The sequence below is a fragment of the Schistocerca cancellata genome, chromosome 7 (assembly GCF_023864275.1).
Source record: "Schistocerca cancellata isolate TAMUIC-IGC-003103 chromosome 7, iqSchCanc2.1, whole genome shotgun sequence".
Taxonomy (NCBI): Eukaryota; Metazoa; Arthropoda; class Insecta; order Orthoptera; family Acrididae; genus Schistocerca; species Schistocerca cancellata.
In genome coordinates, this window is record NC_064632.1 from 607,489,367 (window position 1) to 607,505,643 (window position 16,277).

Sequence of the window (16,277 nt, forward strand, 5' to 3'; positions counted from 1 at the left end):
ATAAAATTTTTATTTCCAGGTGATAAAACCACAAATAATACACTGTTATTATATTGTAATATAAATTACATCATCAATCTGTGGAAACTGTGCAAGGGGATGTACTCGCTAGTGTTAAAACTGTCTAACAGATGACTGAAATTGATTGCATACCTAAGCAAAGTATTTTACCAGCAGCTCAAGGCAGTAACGTGACATTTTACAAATATATAAGAGCTGTGGGGGCACCAGCCCCTGGACACTGTGTATTGTGTCATGTGCATTTTATTTGGTCTGAGTTTGTCATAATGTGCTCTTACCTTACTTATCCATAAAATAACCTTGTCCTCGAGAGAGTTGCGTTTTTTTGGTCCTCTACCCACGACACCACAAAATTCATTCATCAGTCTTCTTGGTCATTGTGTGAATATATCTAAATTATTTTCAACTATTCAAGGAGAACTTTCATGTAAATAAAACTAGCAGAGACACATAATGATTTTATTTTTAACATACAAAAGAAACTGAAATAAAACAGAGAAAACTTACAAAACTAGCTTCTCAATGCTACAATGTTCTAACAGAAATGAATATGCAAAAGCAAAAGAAACATTTTTGTAACAACAACATTTAGGAATCACATTTCATTTGTACTTGATTTTTAAATATTATGAAAAATGAAAATAAACTAAAATACTTTCTTGTGATGATACAAAAGTCAGTACATTAACACGACATGAAACTACGGGTAATTTACATAAAAGAGTACACAACTGTTTAATTAATGAAATTCTCAGACTTAACTGGCTGTAAAGGGCACTTTTATCTAATAGGAACTATTGAGTATTCACTAAAAAACATTTTGTGTAAGAAAAATCTGCTGGTTGTAATAAATGTGGAAAATGGTACTATTATAATTCAAAAAGATAGTGAAATTCTGTGCAGGCAACTTTACAAACAAAACACAAATCTTCAAAATTTCAGAACAAGCAACAGAATCATTTTTTCTGAGGCTGCACGGACCCATTTATCATTTTTGCAGGCCTCTCGTACTTCTACAAAATGGGACTTTCTGAATGTATGTATAATGTCTTTATATTTGGCTTCCCTCACTGTCAGTTATGTATAGTGCTTTATCAGTCACAGTTGTATTGGTAGTGAGGATGAAATCACACTGATCTAAGTGTCATAAAAAAATGACAGAATATTATGGAACCCAAACATCCTATTCTAGCAAAGCAAAACAAACAAACAAACATGACTTCGTACTGAAACAGCATCTATGAGAATAAACATTTAACAAAGTGGAATTGATTAATTGGTTGTTCTTTACTTTGAAACAATGTGACAGTTTGTCGATTATGGGTTCCAATACCATCTTCCAAGCTGTTCCCGGACTCTAAATAACTTTGCCACAGTGAAAACTGCAAGTATATATTTTGAGGAGTCTTATAAAACAGAACTTGGAAAATAATGTCTGTTGTTAAATCTATCAATTTCCAAGTTTTAGAGTGTTTCATTTCTTTTTGTGGAATGTTGATAGATAACAAATTTCCAATCTTTGGAAAGAGTATTACCAGTGGCACTCTACACAGTAACACCAGTTCACAAAGAAATAAATGAGAAAGGCAGTCCAGGAGCTTACACCTCTCACAGCAATATTTTAGTGACCTTATAATCCACACTGCAAATGAAAGCAGCAGTGTGTGCCACACTGACATTGACATTAACATCAAACTCTTCAGTTACCTTGTCACACAATCAGAAAACAAAGAGAGCAAATAAACTCTAATACAAGATGCTCATTATGCATTACATCATCTGTCTTTAATGAGCAAGAGTCTGCAGGAGGCTGATACAATTTTTCACATCTAGTGTACTTGAAAATATCTTCTTACATAATTTTCTCTTCTCAGCCCTGCATCCTAATTCCTCTGCCTTTTTGAAAGCAACTCTAATGATGTCAGTAGAAATTCCTCCCAATTTTGCTGCATTAAAACCGTATGACTTTGGACACACACCTTTCACAAACTTGTACAAGAAGGTCACCATCTCCTCTGTAGGATCATCTGCACCTTCATTTTCAACAGCACAAGCCTTGGAAAAAGAAAAGAAAAGAAAGCAACAAATTATAATGCTGAACATACACTAAAGACGCAAGGAGTATTACATCAACATAAAAAAAAAAAAAAAAAAAAAAAAAAAAAAACAGAAAGCAAATACACTAACATTCGTGAGTATTGCAACACTTTATAATTTATGCCAAAAATAGATACTACATTTTTAGGTTTTAAGTAATATCATTTCCGAGAAGTTACATGCCCAAGATCTGAAGGGTACACCCATGTCCACATTTTTTTGGTAGCAACACAAAGTTGTCATTTTTAGCATCAACAGACAAAGAGCATTACACAAACAGGGCGCACAGTAGCCTACTTTATGCACCATAAGCCAAAGAGAGACAAAAAAACTAGCTTTAAGGTGTGGCATTCAGATACACTGTGGCATAACAATGTTCTTGTCCACAACTTGCACACCATAAACAGCTTCTCAATTCCGTGGTTAAATACTTTTAGGCCATCCAGTGTCTTTTGTGCTCTGCTTCTTGAGTTATTCTCTTTTTCTAGAGTCAAAACTATGTTTTTCAATGGCAAGTAATACTTATGACAAAATTCAGACTCAAAGGAGCAGCACTAACACATAAGCACTTGCACAAGCAGTATAATTTCTACTTTGGTAGTTTTGTATTTTAAAAGCTTACCAACGTTCTCGTATTTCAAAGAACGCTCACACTTGCTTTTGCACTGGGGTACGAGCTGAAGAAAGTATTTTTCAACAGCTGGCCATTGTTCCAAAAAGTCTCTCTACAGCTGGTTCTACTGTCAGCCGTCTATAGATATAGTGTTTCATAAATCAATAACCCAGTAGTTTTATATCTAATTGTATTTTTTCAAAATCTTCCCAACAAGATGTTTGGCCACCAAAAAAATTATAGAGAAATGAGATTATGTACAAAGCATTTTCACCAGTCTTGTAATCATTTCTGGAATGCATTATGGGTGATGTTTATGCTACATGTGCCAGCATCAATCAACTGTTTTCTTCCTAACAGGACCAAAGAATCATTCGTAAGATGATTCACAGTTTTGTTACTATTGGTTCATAACGATTATCATCAATAACTTGGAACGAAAACGTTGGGCATTATTGAAGTCTTAATTTAACTCTCAGCAAATATCACTAGTGGTGTCTTTAGCAATAAAGAAAGTCTGCAGTTATCGTGTCATAGTCATTTGTTTGGAATCAGATCAGTATTTAATTACAGTATGAAACTCTTTCTTTGAAGCTGCATTCACAGTTTCATAAAAACAAAGAGAGAAATGTGCTCATCCAATATCATCCACTTTTAAAATATGGAGCTAAAGCACCACATATTAAATATCCTGCCTTTCTTCTGCTAAACACTGCACAGTATGCTTCACATCTTCACAAGCTGCCTGAACAGCGAGGTTCCCTCCAGTCACTCTCAAACACCAGGTTAACTCTGGCCTAAAAGCAGCTTTAACAGGATAAAGCTGAATCGATGGTGTAGGTCCGTGGGGTGTAATTGTACCAACACTCCTACATTCAGGATGGACAGAAGACAAATATATAGCTGTGAAGAACTCACTTTCACTTTACATTGTTCTCTGAGCTTCCGAGTGTAGGCAAGCACTAAAGTTCCAAGAAACTGAAAATTTCTGCCTTAAACTGAGATTTGTTTAAGATCTTCATGATCACTTGAATAATATTTCCAATATAGAGCTCAAGAAACACTCTTTGGTGCACAGGGTTGTTAACCAACTCAGAGCTTTTTCAATGGTACTTTCTAATTTTTTTAAATCCATCTGCCACATAAAATGTTACTTTACTGCATACAAACCCTTTTCCATATGATGTAAATCTTTTTCAAAAAAAGGCCATGGTATAAAACTGACTTTATAGACAAAAACTGAAAAATACAGACTAAAACTGACCAATCAGTAAAATGTTATATTTCATAATATTTTTAATATTCCAACCTGGCCTTTTAATTGTTTCAATCTGAAAAATACTCACTTTTACTTATTTTACTGAGCATTTTTCATCCCTGAATACTGCTTATGAGCAAACACTATGCACGAATCTAAATACACAACTGAAAGGCAAGTATTAATTCAAGTGAAACAACAGGGAAAGAAACATGACTACAGCAGAGCACACTAAGCAGAACTACAGTAAAACTTCATTTATATGTTTTTCTCACTTACACTTTTTTTCCCCCATATCCCGGCAAAAATCCAGCGTGCACAAGTTATGATGCAGTATTTCAGAGTGGGTTGCTGGGAAGCGGATTGGTAAGGTCAATATTAGACTATAATAAAATTTGATAGTATAATAAGGAACTTTGTCAAAGTTAGGCATTGGTCAAATTTTCTTTGATCAAATCTATCGCCTCGCCTTAGATTTGATCAAAGGAAGTGTTCATTTTATGTTTACTGCAGAAATCAACTGCATGGGGTGCTAGCATCGCTGCAGGTGTCTGACACACGATGTTTATCAATATGACTCCCAAACTTACATGATGTGTTGCATATATAACTAAATTGATAGAAATATTCGAGGCAGATGAAGCACTGTGTAGCTTGAAACGTCCCGAATACAAAAACATAATAGAAAGTGAGAGGGGAAAAAAAAAAGCTGTTAGCCATGAAGTACGGCCAGGATATACCCCCAACAATATAAAGGAAAAAATCTACAACTTCTGTGGAAATAAAAATTTTTCATGACTGCAGTAAGTATTAAATTTATTTGCCTTCACATATTCCTCCTTCAGTGCGTACAAATAGTTCCAAACATTTCTGGTATTCAGTTTCATTTCTGGTATTATTTTCATCAATGTGCACAGCAGCATTAGAGCGATATACCAGTACTGTATAAACTAGAGTAGCTAGAAATCACAGTATTATGGTAAATCTGCCTTTTGTGTATGTAGCATTTCTGAGGAGTGTGTTCAGCTTCATAATATGAGGAGCCAATTTCTTGAGCACATATTGAAATGTACTCTCGTCCATTCCCAAAGGGATTTTCATGCGACTTTACGTCCTTGACTTGTAGCTCCTGTTGCCAATTTTGTTGTATATCTTTTGCATTTTGCCATGAAGTCCATGGCTTCACCCAAGTTAAGTTTCCTTTTTTTCTGCTTCTCTTGCAAATGCAATGACAATGCAATTGCAGTGCACGCAATTGTGGACCAAGCATAATTTCATTTATGGCGTCGGTGGCCTAGTGTGTCGATGTTGGCAACGACCATTCATTACTGAAAATTCATATCACCATGAAGTAAATAATTAAATTTGTTCTTGCTCTATGGTTGATAGATTCTTGTATGTACCCTCATCCACTCAGAAAATTAGTTATACTCGTGAAATGAACATTTCATAACAAAACATTTGCATTATACGAAGATGGTGTTGCCAACATCAGCACACTACACCACCAATGCCGGAAGTAAAATTGAACTGTAGAGAATAGTATTAACTCGTCGTCGGCCATTATGAAGGAACTTTGACGAAATATTTGATGACAGTGTAATACCCCCTTTTGCGCCCCGTCTAAGATCATTGTCAAAGAAAATTTGATAATATAATACTGGCCTAAGCTTCATTTATTAACACGGCAGCACAGTTGCTGACCAGAAAATCACTTTGTTGCGAGCATCTGAATCCAACTAACATTTAATTTTTAATGTGACAGGCTTGAGACTGGTTTTATAGATTGACAGATACACAACAACAGTATAAACTGGAATAAGAGGGTCGTCACAAAAACCAGATGTTATTCAGAGACTGTACAGTACTGGAAAGTACAGTATAACATGATGGGAATGGGAAGCTTCCCTCACGATCAGGAAATTTGTGAAGCCCCACTGTTTTAAGAACATTGTTAGATTTCCCACAAAATACACTAGTAACAAGAAATTGTGGATTATGACAAAAGTTTTCAAAAGCTGGCTTCGAAGTGTCAATGGTAAAATGGGTGCAGCAGGCTGGAAGATTTTATTGTTTGTAGACAGGTGTGTAGCACATCTTCCACTTACTTCCTATATAAGAAATGTGACCGTGGAATTCTTTCCAGCAAATTGCACGACTGAGCTCCAGCCACTTGACCTTCGAGTAACACATATTTTCAAGTTGCATTACCGTAAAATGCTGTGCAGCAAGCCATCATGTGTGTAAACATGGAAAGAAAGGAAGAAATGAAAATAAACATCTGACAGGTACGATTTTTACTTGGCATTTGCTTCATGTTGTGCTACTGGATCCAAAGAACACTTCGTTGTGCTACCGGACCCAAAGAACACTTTGAGAAATCATTAACGAATTTGTTTCTTCCGATAGGCAATGCACTACACTGCAGCTTCATAGCACAGAATTTCAGACGATACCATTCGGAACTGTTTACAAAAAGCTGGATTTGAAAATGTAGTCCATGATCAGGGTGGAAATGATCATACTGACGGTATTTCACCTAATGAAACTACGTGAACGTTGATGAAAACCTCATCAGTACAGAACCTATGGCTATCACTGAGATAGTTCAATGGGCATTGCGGGACATGGATGATGAAGAAACTCACAATGAGGATGATACAGAAGAGCCTCAGCTGTGAAATTTAACAATGCAGTATACATGTTAGAATTACTTTAAAAAATTTGTGATGCGCCACAATGTTTCTGACGAAATAATGACAAAGTTATCACGTTCTGAGGGTACAGCATATGCTATTGCTGCGCCAAAGAAAAAACAAGCAAAAAATATGGACTTCTTTTATGAAATGACATTTTCTTCTGTGTAGATGTTTACATTTTTCTTTATATCTCTGTTAGGTATGGTACCTAGTAAGCCTATATAATGTTTTGTAGATTTTTTTTAATTTACTGAATTTTTCATTTTTGTTTACCAATTAATTTGATAGTAAGGTGCTATATTTAATATATACATTTTTCACACTTATACTTTTTTTTGTAGTCCATTGAAAAATGTATAAAAGAAGTTTTACTGTACATACTGCCTTTGCATACAAGGTGAAACAAACATTGATGGGGAAACAATAAGTTCAGCAACTATTTAATAACATGACTGCAAAAAGGTAGTGCTCACTTACCATGTGTGCGAAATAAATATCAGACATATCCTTGAAACTGTCAACCAAAAGATGATAATGTGTTGAGAAAATTGTTCGGCATTTCATTTTCCTTAGTCTATTTATGACAGCACATGCCACTGCACACCCATCATACGTAGATGTACCTCGACCTGGAAAATAAAATGTTCAAATATAAATGCAGGAAGAAAGAAACAATTTTTATTTATATTGGACCTCTGGGTCAATGACATTGGGTCATAGAATATATTACAACATATGCCCTATTATGAAAAGGATAGTTGCTAGTCAGTGTATTGTGGAGATTCTGAGTCACAGATAGGCACAATAAAAAGACGGTCAAGCACAGCTTTGGCCAAACAGGCCTTCAAAACACACACACACACACACACACACACACACACACACACACACACACACACACACACACACACAAATGCAAAGGCAAAGGCAGTCTGGTCTTAGAGCCAGAGAACGTGGTCATGTGTGGATCCTGCCCTGAAATGAGATTCATCCTTTATGAAATCCTCCCCACTCCACCAAGAGTGTCTTTCCACCGTCCACCTAACCTTCGTAACCTCTTAGTTCATCCCTATGAAATCCCCAAACTACCTTCCGTACCCTCTGTCTTCTACCCTTGTAACCGCCCCCGGTGTAAAACCTGTCCCATGCACCCTCTCACCACCACCTACTCCAGTCCTGTAACCTGAAAGGTATAAAGGCAGAGCCACGTGTGAAAGCACCCATGTGATTTACCAACTGACTGCCTACACTGTGAAGCTTTCTATGTGGGAATGACCAGCAACAAACTGTCCATTCGCATGAATGGACACAGGCAGACAGTGTTTGTTGGTAATGAGGATCACCCTGTGGCTAAACATGCCTTGGTGCACGGCCAGCACATCTTGGCACAGTGTTACACCGTCCGGGTTATCTGGATACTTCCCACTAACACCAACCTGTCAGAACTCCGGAGATGGGAACTTGTCCTTCAGTACATCCTCTCTTCTCATTATCCGCCAGGCCTCAATCTCCGCTAATTTCTAATTTCAATTTGCCGCCGCTCATACCTCACCTGTCTTTCAACAACATCTCTGCCTCTGTACTTTCGCCTCGACTGACATCTCTGCCCAAACTCTTTGCCTTTACAAATGTCTGCTTGTGTCTGTGTATGTGCGGATGGATATGTGTGCGTGAGTGCAAGTGTATACCTGTCCTTTTCCCCCCCTGAGGTAAGTCTTTCCGCTCCCGGGACTGGAATGACTCCTTACCCTCTCCCTTAAAACACACATCCTTTCGTCTTTCGCTCTCCTTCCCTCTTTCCTGATGAAGCAACCGTTTGTTGCGAAAGCTTGAATTTTGTGTGTATGTTTGTGTGTCTATCGACCTGCCAGCACTTTCGTTTGGTAAGTCACATCATCTTTGTTTTTAGATATATTTTTCCCACGTGGAATGTTTCCCTCTATTATATTCATATGATTACACAACTAGATAGATTTGCTGTGCACATTGGCAAAGGCAACAAGCAGTGATTTCTGATGATGATTAGGTAACTTTCCACACCTCATCCTACTGAACTGCCCAGACCTCCCGTTAAGGCAAGGTCAAGTGTTAACAGAATCCTTATAGGTTCACTTTGCTGTCCATCTGTCTGTGTCTGTCCATTAAATATCCTTTTCTTCAACAAAGGATATATGTATCAAAATGAAATTTGTGTCGCACACTAAGGTCTATGGCCCCTGGCTGGGGGGGGGGGGGGGGGGGGGGGGGAAAGCTTCTAAGTCAATGCAATCAAAAGATATGGCCATTTATGTGACATATTTTGATACAAACTTATCAAATTCTACGGAATATCTTCACATTGATCTAGAATCATGAATTTTGGCTAGAGCAAGATTTCATGGGAGAATGAAATTTTAAAAACCCAAAAATTGTTAATCTATAATTATACCACATAAAAAAATAAAAAATTGTCCTTTGTTAGCAACTTCAAATTTCAAATTAAAACATTCTCGAAAGTCTTGGAATTTCTGGTACCAATATCTTGCCAGTATCAAATGTCAGTACCAGTGAAAAATTGTCGAGATTTTTGAGAGCCGGGATGGATGATGATGCCTGGTTTGTCGGGCAATCAACTGCGCGGTTATCAGCACCCGTACAAATTCCCAACATTTGCTCAGTCCAATCTTGTCACTTTCATGAACGATGATGAAATTATGAGGACAACACAAACACCCAGTTCTTGGATGGATGAACTGTCTAATACATAATTAAATTCGAACGTAACCCTCAGAGAATGTGAGTCCTAGTTGCACTTGGCCAATTATTATTATTATTATTATTATTATTATTATTATTATTATTATTATTATTATTAAGTTTTGCACGCCATGGAGTCCCTCTGGTGCAGAAAATACAATTTGGAGCTACTTTGCACTGTCCTTGCGAGTAATTTTCTGGTCTCAATATTGTCTTGCTGACTTTGTTTGACGGTGCTCTAATGATGTGTCCTGTATCTTGTTCATTGTAAATTTCATCATCAAGTAGTATTTTCCAGTCATTAGTACTGCTGTCTCTAATATGTTCAAGTGTTTTACACTAAGATATACTCAACTCTCTCTCTCTCTCTCTCTCTCTCTCTCTCTCTCTCTCTCTCTCTCTCCACCCCCCCCTCTATTGCTGCTGCTGCTGCCTTCCCTCCCTTTTCTGGCTGGGGGTGAGAGGTGAAAGTCTACTCAAATCTTTAAATTAAGACTGGTACAATTAATGATTTACATATGTACAATTATTTAGATTTCATAGAAACTAACTTCCTTTTGACGACTCTGGTAAGACAATAACCACATCTGTTAGCCTTCCGGATGCATGGTTTCGGTTAGGCTTAAATGGAATTGTGAGAGGTTAGTATGCTGACAAGATAAAAAAATTCACTGGTCTTTGCGAAAGGTGTGTTATTAGTTTGTAGTACATTTCTGTGTTCTCTGAGAGCTTTAAATTAATTTTCATTGTTAGCTAATAGAACAATGTTTTCAAAATATGTTCTTCAGTTGTGTTCCATTTTGTAATAATTTTATTTTTCAGTTACTTTGCTAATTATGATATTAAATAAAATTGGAGGCAGTGAAATCATAGGTTGGACCTCAAAATCTTCACAAGAGTTTGTTTGCAACTTCAATTGTATATTTTGAGCTAGGAAGCGCAGGATTTTATTAAATTCATCAGTTTGTTACAGGAACAACACTGTCTCATCCACTTCTATAAATATTGCCTATTAATAATAGCGAAGGTTTTCTTTTATTCTTAAATCTATTAAAGTATACGGTAATCTTGACTGAATTCATACTTCTTTTTATCAACATCCTTAAGATATGTAAAGTGTAAGATATGTAAAGTGTGTCACTCCTAAGAGGCATAAGGCTTCTCCATTGCTTCGGAAGATATCTGCAATTTCATTTTAGCAATGTGTAGCTGGAGTCAGCTCAAACAAACATTGCCCATCACATCTTTTACGTGATGCCCTGTGTCAACGGAAAGCATCAATTTGTTTCTGGTTAGAAACAAAATGATTTTTAAAGTGGGATTTTGTATGCCTAGAGAAGCCTAGTGAGATACTCGTTTTACTGTCAAGTATTAACAGGAACAGTAAAATACCAAGAATAACCAGTACTCTAGCACGGATGGGACCACCCGGCCCGCGTCAACTGCTACTGCCACAAAGCAGTGTCGCTTAGTTACTGCTGGAGTACTTGTCACTCTTTACTCTTTACTATCACTGTTAATACACACAGAGAAAACTAATATCACAGAAGACTAATCCGAGACTGCTCACTCAAACGTGCATGAAAAATTCCACTTTAAACATTTTGTTCATAACAAGAAACCAAATGGTGCTTTCCATCAACCACGGGCATTGCATGAAAGGCATGGTGAGCAGTATCTGTTTGGGCTGATTGCAGCTACACATTGCAAAAAGTAAAATTCAAATATCTGCTGAAACAAGAGGGCAAATACATCCGATTACTTGTAGACTTGTAGGACAGACAACTCAAATATTAGCCACTGTGGACCTGCTTCTTCTGTACCCACAACGGACATTGTCCGTGGAATCTCAGACACATTAATGAGCCAAAACATCACGACTGCCTGCTTAACAACACGGTGGCCTGCCTGTACGATTCAGCTTTACAATTACCTCAAATTACAGGCAGGTGGGTCGTGTGCACTGCTGGCATCCAATAATGTACCGTGTGGGTCCAGATCAGGCGAATCTGGTGCCCCAGGTGCCAGTGTGAATTCACTATCATGCCCCTCAAACCACTGTTGCACAATCTCAGCCTCATAACTCCGACAGGTACCAAGTTGAAAGATGCCTTTGCTGTCAGGTAACATGTCGAGCACGAAGGGTGCACGTGTTCCACAATACTGTCCACTTAGCCGACAGTTGTAGTGATGCCTTTGATTACTACTACAAGTCCTACAGAAGACCACACAAATGTTCGTTATAGCTTAATTCTGCACTTGATGGCCTGCATACGGTGCTCGTTTTGAGCAGCCGTTCACACGGATGAACGGTTATCTGTGCATCATCCTGGTCTAACGAGAAACGTGAATCATCTAATCAGACTGACTCTCAGTCTAATCTCGACGATCCTTTGCCCGCTGAAAATCTAATCCGCGATATCATTCGATTGGCACAGAAACGTGCACAGGTCGTCGGCTATAGAAACCGACATTCGACAAAGTGTGTGTACGGTGTGGTTTGAGACACTTGTGCCTGGACTGGCACTGTAATCTGTTGTCATACGTACCACACATCACTGCCTATCCTGCTTTACAGAGCAGTGTCAGGCTCTACGGTCTGTGAGGAGGTTCTGACGTCCAAAATCCTGTCGTATACTCGTAATATCACCATCGTATACAAATTTTCCAGCTATGCTCACAGCAGTGTCACAAGGGACTGTGAAAAAGCTTCACTGCTTCCACGACACTTGCTCCCAGACGTGGGCCTGACGATTCTGCCCCTCGATCAGTCGCTTTTGTCGGTCTACCATTTTATTTAAAACACGAAGCAGAATAAATCTTGTTTGATGACAACACAAGCATTGTTATAAAGCTGAACACAGAATCATCAAATAGTAAATGCTATTTTTCTGAAAGTTACTGAAAGGTTTTGCACAAATTGGCTAGATTTCAACTTTGAAAAAACACAGCTTACCCAGTTTTGTGCTGTCAAAAATATTTCACCTCCTTTTAACCTACTATACCAACAAAAACAGGGTAGAAAATTGTAAGTTCTTCGGCGTCCATATTGTTGAAAACAAACTGGAAAAACCATCTATTAGACCTCCTAAAACGCTTATAGGTTTGACTACTTTTGTCATAAGAATAACTGCCAACTTTGGGGATATAGAAGTCAGTAAGATGAGAAATTCTGCATATTTTTATTCACTAACAGGATAATATTCTGAGTAACTCCTCACTTAAGCAAAAGGTAATTAGAATTGTGAGTCGTCCACACATGTACATCTTGCAGGTATCTCTTTAAGCATCTAGGAATATTAACCACAGCGTCACAGTATGTTTATTCACTTATAAAATTTATTACCAATAATCCATCTAATGTTGAAAGTAACAGAGATATTCATCAAGTACAACACTAAAAGCAAAATTAATCTGCTATATCCTTTAATGAATCTAGCCTCGGCACAGAAAGGGGTGAAATACACAGCTATAAAACTGTTTCAAATTCTACCCATGAAAATAAAATGCCTGAAAAAGTGTTTTCTAATCCAGATTAAAGAACTTTCTTCTCAACAATTCCTTCTACACCATAGAGAACTTCTTGAGTACAGCAAAAAATACAACTTTCTGTGTCTCTTCTGTTGACATGTTCAACAACATAACGTTTTTTATGAAACTGATCTCTGCAACGAGTAACTAACTATTGGGGAATGCTTCCCAGATACGGGTGGCATGAGGGAAATGAAATATCTCCTGTGGACTAATAGGCAATGCAGCTTGTGGTCCAGAGCAGGTGCAAATGGCGCCTGTATCCCATGTTTGGAGTGACTTCCAGAATTGCCGAAAGTAATGGAATAGCACTGCAGATTATTTTCCCTGCATAATGCAGTCTTCATTTTACATGCAAAATGTGGCTTCGTCTCAAGTTAATCAATAACCAGATGCAAACAAGTTCCCTGCATAATGCAGTCTTCATTTTACATGCAAAATATGGTTTCACCTGAAGTTAATCAATAACCAGATGCGAACAAGTCCCATGTTTGGATCTATGGGGAGATGGGTATCGGATGTGATGTGGAGCAACTTTGAAAGGAGACACTGTATGTTAAGAAGAAGAACGATATAGAGTTTAACGTCCCATCAATGGTGAGCACATTAGAGATGGAAATCAAAACAAGGATTAGTACTTGGAATGTCTAACACCGCTAAAGGAGAAAAACTAGAAATTCTTAAACAAGACCGAAAAGAATACTATGACCTTGTTAGGGGCTGCTGAGGTAAGATGGAATGGAGGCACAGAATTGCAGTCAGATGAATACATAATGTACTACTCAACAGGACAAATAAAAGTACAAAATAGAGCAGAGGTGATTATGACAAAGGAAATGGCTAATTGTGTGGCAAATGTAGACTATGCAAATGATGGGGTTATCAGGGTAAGACTGAAGGGAATACAGAAAATTTTGATTATCCAGGTATATGCCAACTTCAGAACTTTGACGACCACTTCACAGGGGAAACATTTAACATAACAGAGAAAATCGTGGAGAAAAATCAAGGGTGCTACAAAATAGTAATGGAGAACTAGAATGTCATTGTGAGACAAGGGAAGGACATAAGCATAGTAGGCAGTCATAGTATTAGGAGAAGGAATGACAGAGGTGAATGGTTTACTAACTTCTGCGTGGTAGGCAGCTAAAGTGCGCGTCATTTATGACGGCGGCCGAGTTTAGGTTCGTTCTGCGCATCTGACGTCACAAAACATAGTCAGCCAATGAACACAGAACGACGTTGCCAGAGCTCCACTACAGTGCAGAGCACGGACGAGTGTCTTCAGTTTTAGAAATGTTCAGTCATAAATAAAGTAATTGAACAAAAGCAAGGTCTTGATAGCAGACTTTCTTTTATAGAAAGTTTGGAAAAAGCATTCTTTATACCAATTGCTTCATATTCTATTAATTAAATAAACCAAACAAGCAATAAGCCTCCTAATTCAGGCGATAGCAAGGAAAAGTGTTTGTGTCATTCTCACTAACCGCTTTTTCGCAATAAAGAACAGCGGTAATTGTTTATTTCCTACTGTACTTTGATGAAACGTGAGTAATTCATAGCCATACCAACAGTGTTTGTCGGTATTTTGCGTGATAGTTTAAAGCCCTCCGGGAGAAACATTGAATGACGAGCCGCGTTAGTGTAATGGTTAAAGTGTATGGCTACTAATGTTCTGAGTTCAAACCTTGTTCGGTGCTTAATATTTTCTTTATTTAAAAACAATATCGAAGTGTCTTACTTCATGAATTTTATTAGTTTGAATGTAATTTTTTGAAATTTCTAGTGGCAACTAAAATCAACCATATGGAAAGTATACGCTATGGACTTTTACCTCTGCAAACTCTTCAAAATTTCGTGCAATGGTTTACTACATCTAATGCTGCACAATAACTGCGTTGAACATTGAAACAAAATTAAGTCATTCATGGGGGGAAGGCACCAGTCAAGAAGATGTGTAAAAATCAAATTTTTGGGCCAAATAGTTTTATGAAATCGAATGATAAAGTATGTCAAAGCAGTCAAAACACCGTGTATCTGCACAGGTGAGCAATGCAATGATGACAAAATCGCGGAGTGCGGGGAGCACGTCTCTGTAGCAGCGAAAGGGTTAATGCGGCCGTGGTGGCTTTACTTCATAAACTGCGCGCTCCCGCCTAAACGTAAGTTTGCGAACTATACTATGGCGCTGCTTCTCTTGGCGCGTACAACTGGCAATGCAGCAATCTCAGACGCGGGAATGCGCGAACCACCAAGATAAAAGAATTGAACTATAATAGTGACAAATATATGGTTCAAAAATCACAGGAGGAAGATCTACACCTGGATATCACCAGACGATAAATACTGAATCCAAACTGATTTTACACTGGTGGAAATCCAGAGATGGTATAAAGAAGGTGCACATATTATCAGATACAAACATTACTAATGACAATTTACTCATGCAAGGGGGGGGGATGAAGGAAAGGGGGGGGTGCTGAAGAATGTCACTCTGATGAAGAAGTGGGACCTAGAGAAGATAAGATCAGGGGGAGAGAGAATTACAGAAATGATACCACATTTCAGGTCAAAGAACCAACCGATAATGTCAAGGAGTATTGATATAATCTGAAAGACGTAATCAAAAAAGTAGGTAAAAGGGAAAATGGCAAAAAGCCAGGGGTTACACAGAAAATGATTTCCAAGATGGAGGAAGAAGAAAATTAAAAAATCAAGAACAGTAAAGATGCAAGAAAGAAATACCATAGGCTGTATTAGAGAAACAGCACAACAGGAAGAAATGGCTAAAAGAAGAGTGTGACAGAACTGAAGAACTGGAGAGGAAGGAAATATATGATTTACAATACACAACAATGCAAATGATGTGGCGCTAGTATGGAAATTCTCAGTAAAGTCAAAAATATAGCATACAAAGACCATGACGGTGTCCTCGAGAGAGGGAAAGACTAAAAAACACTCTGGAACTTGAATTCTAGAACAGTGTTTATGATGAGAAAGGAACACCAATCACAATAAAAGTAGTAAAAGTGCAAAAGTTGCAATAAAAAATCGTAAAGCAGTAGGTACAGATACTAAACTGGGAGAAATAGTAAAATGTCAAGCAAGAAGGAATAAGAGAAATATTGACGTTATGCAACAAAATATACGACAGTGGTGAATGGCCGGAGGACTTTTTGACAACAATAATGATTTCAACAACAAAGAAACAGTGAACCAAGAAGTGCAGTCGGTACAGGACAATTAGCCTCATTGCACGTGCAGCCAAAGTTATATTATGAATCATTTATGAAAGACTGGAGAAGGTAATGGGGGAAAATTT

General features: G+C 37.8%; 1 protein-coding gene across 1 annotated transcript in view; it reads right to left on the minus strand.

Annotated features, from left to right (window-relative positions):
• Positions 1 to 466: 466 nt before the first annotated feature.
• The window catches only part of LOC126092089 (DNA mismatch repair protein Msh6), a 325,870-nt gene continuing 310,059 nt past the window's right edge, over positions 467 to 16,277 (minus strand). The window contains exons 26-27 of the mRNA XM_049907512.1: positions 7,166 to 7,317; positions 467 to 2,076 (exon numbers count right to left, since the gene is read on the minus strand). Of these exons, the coding sequence (XP_049763469.1) occupies positions 1,807 to 2,076; positions 7,166 to 7,317 (422 nt within the window). The 3' untranslated portion in view covers positions 467 to 1,806. The remainder of the gene's footprint in view (positions 2,077 to 7,165; positions 7,318 to 16,277) is intronic.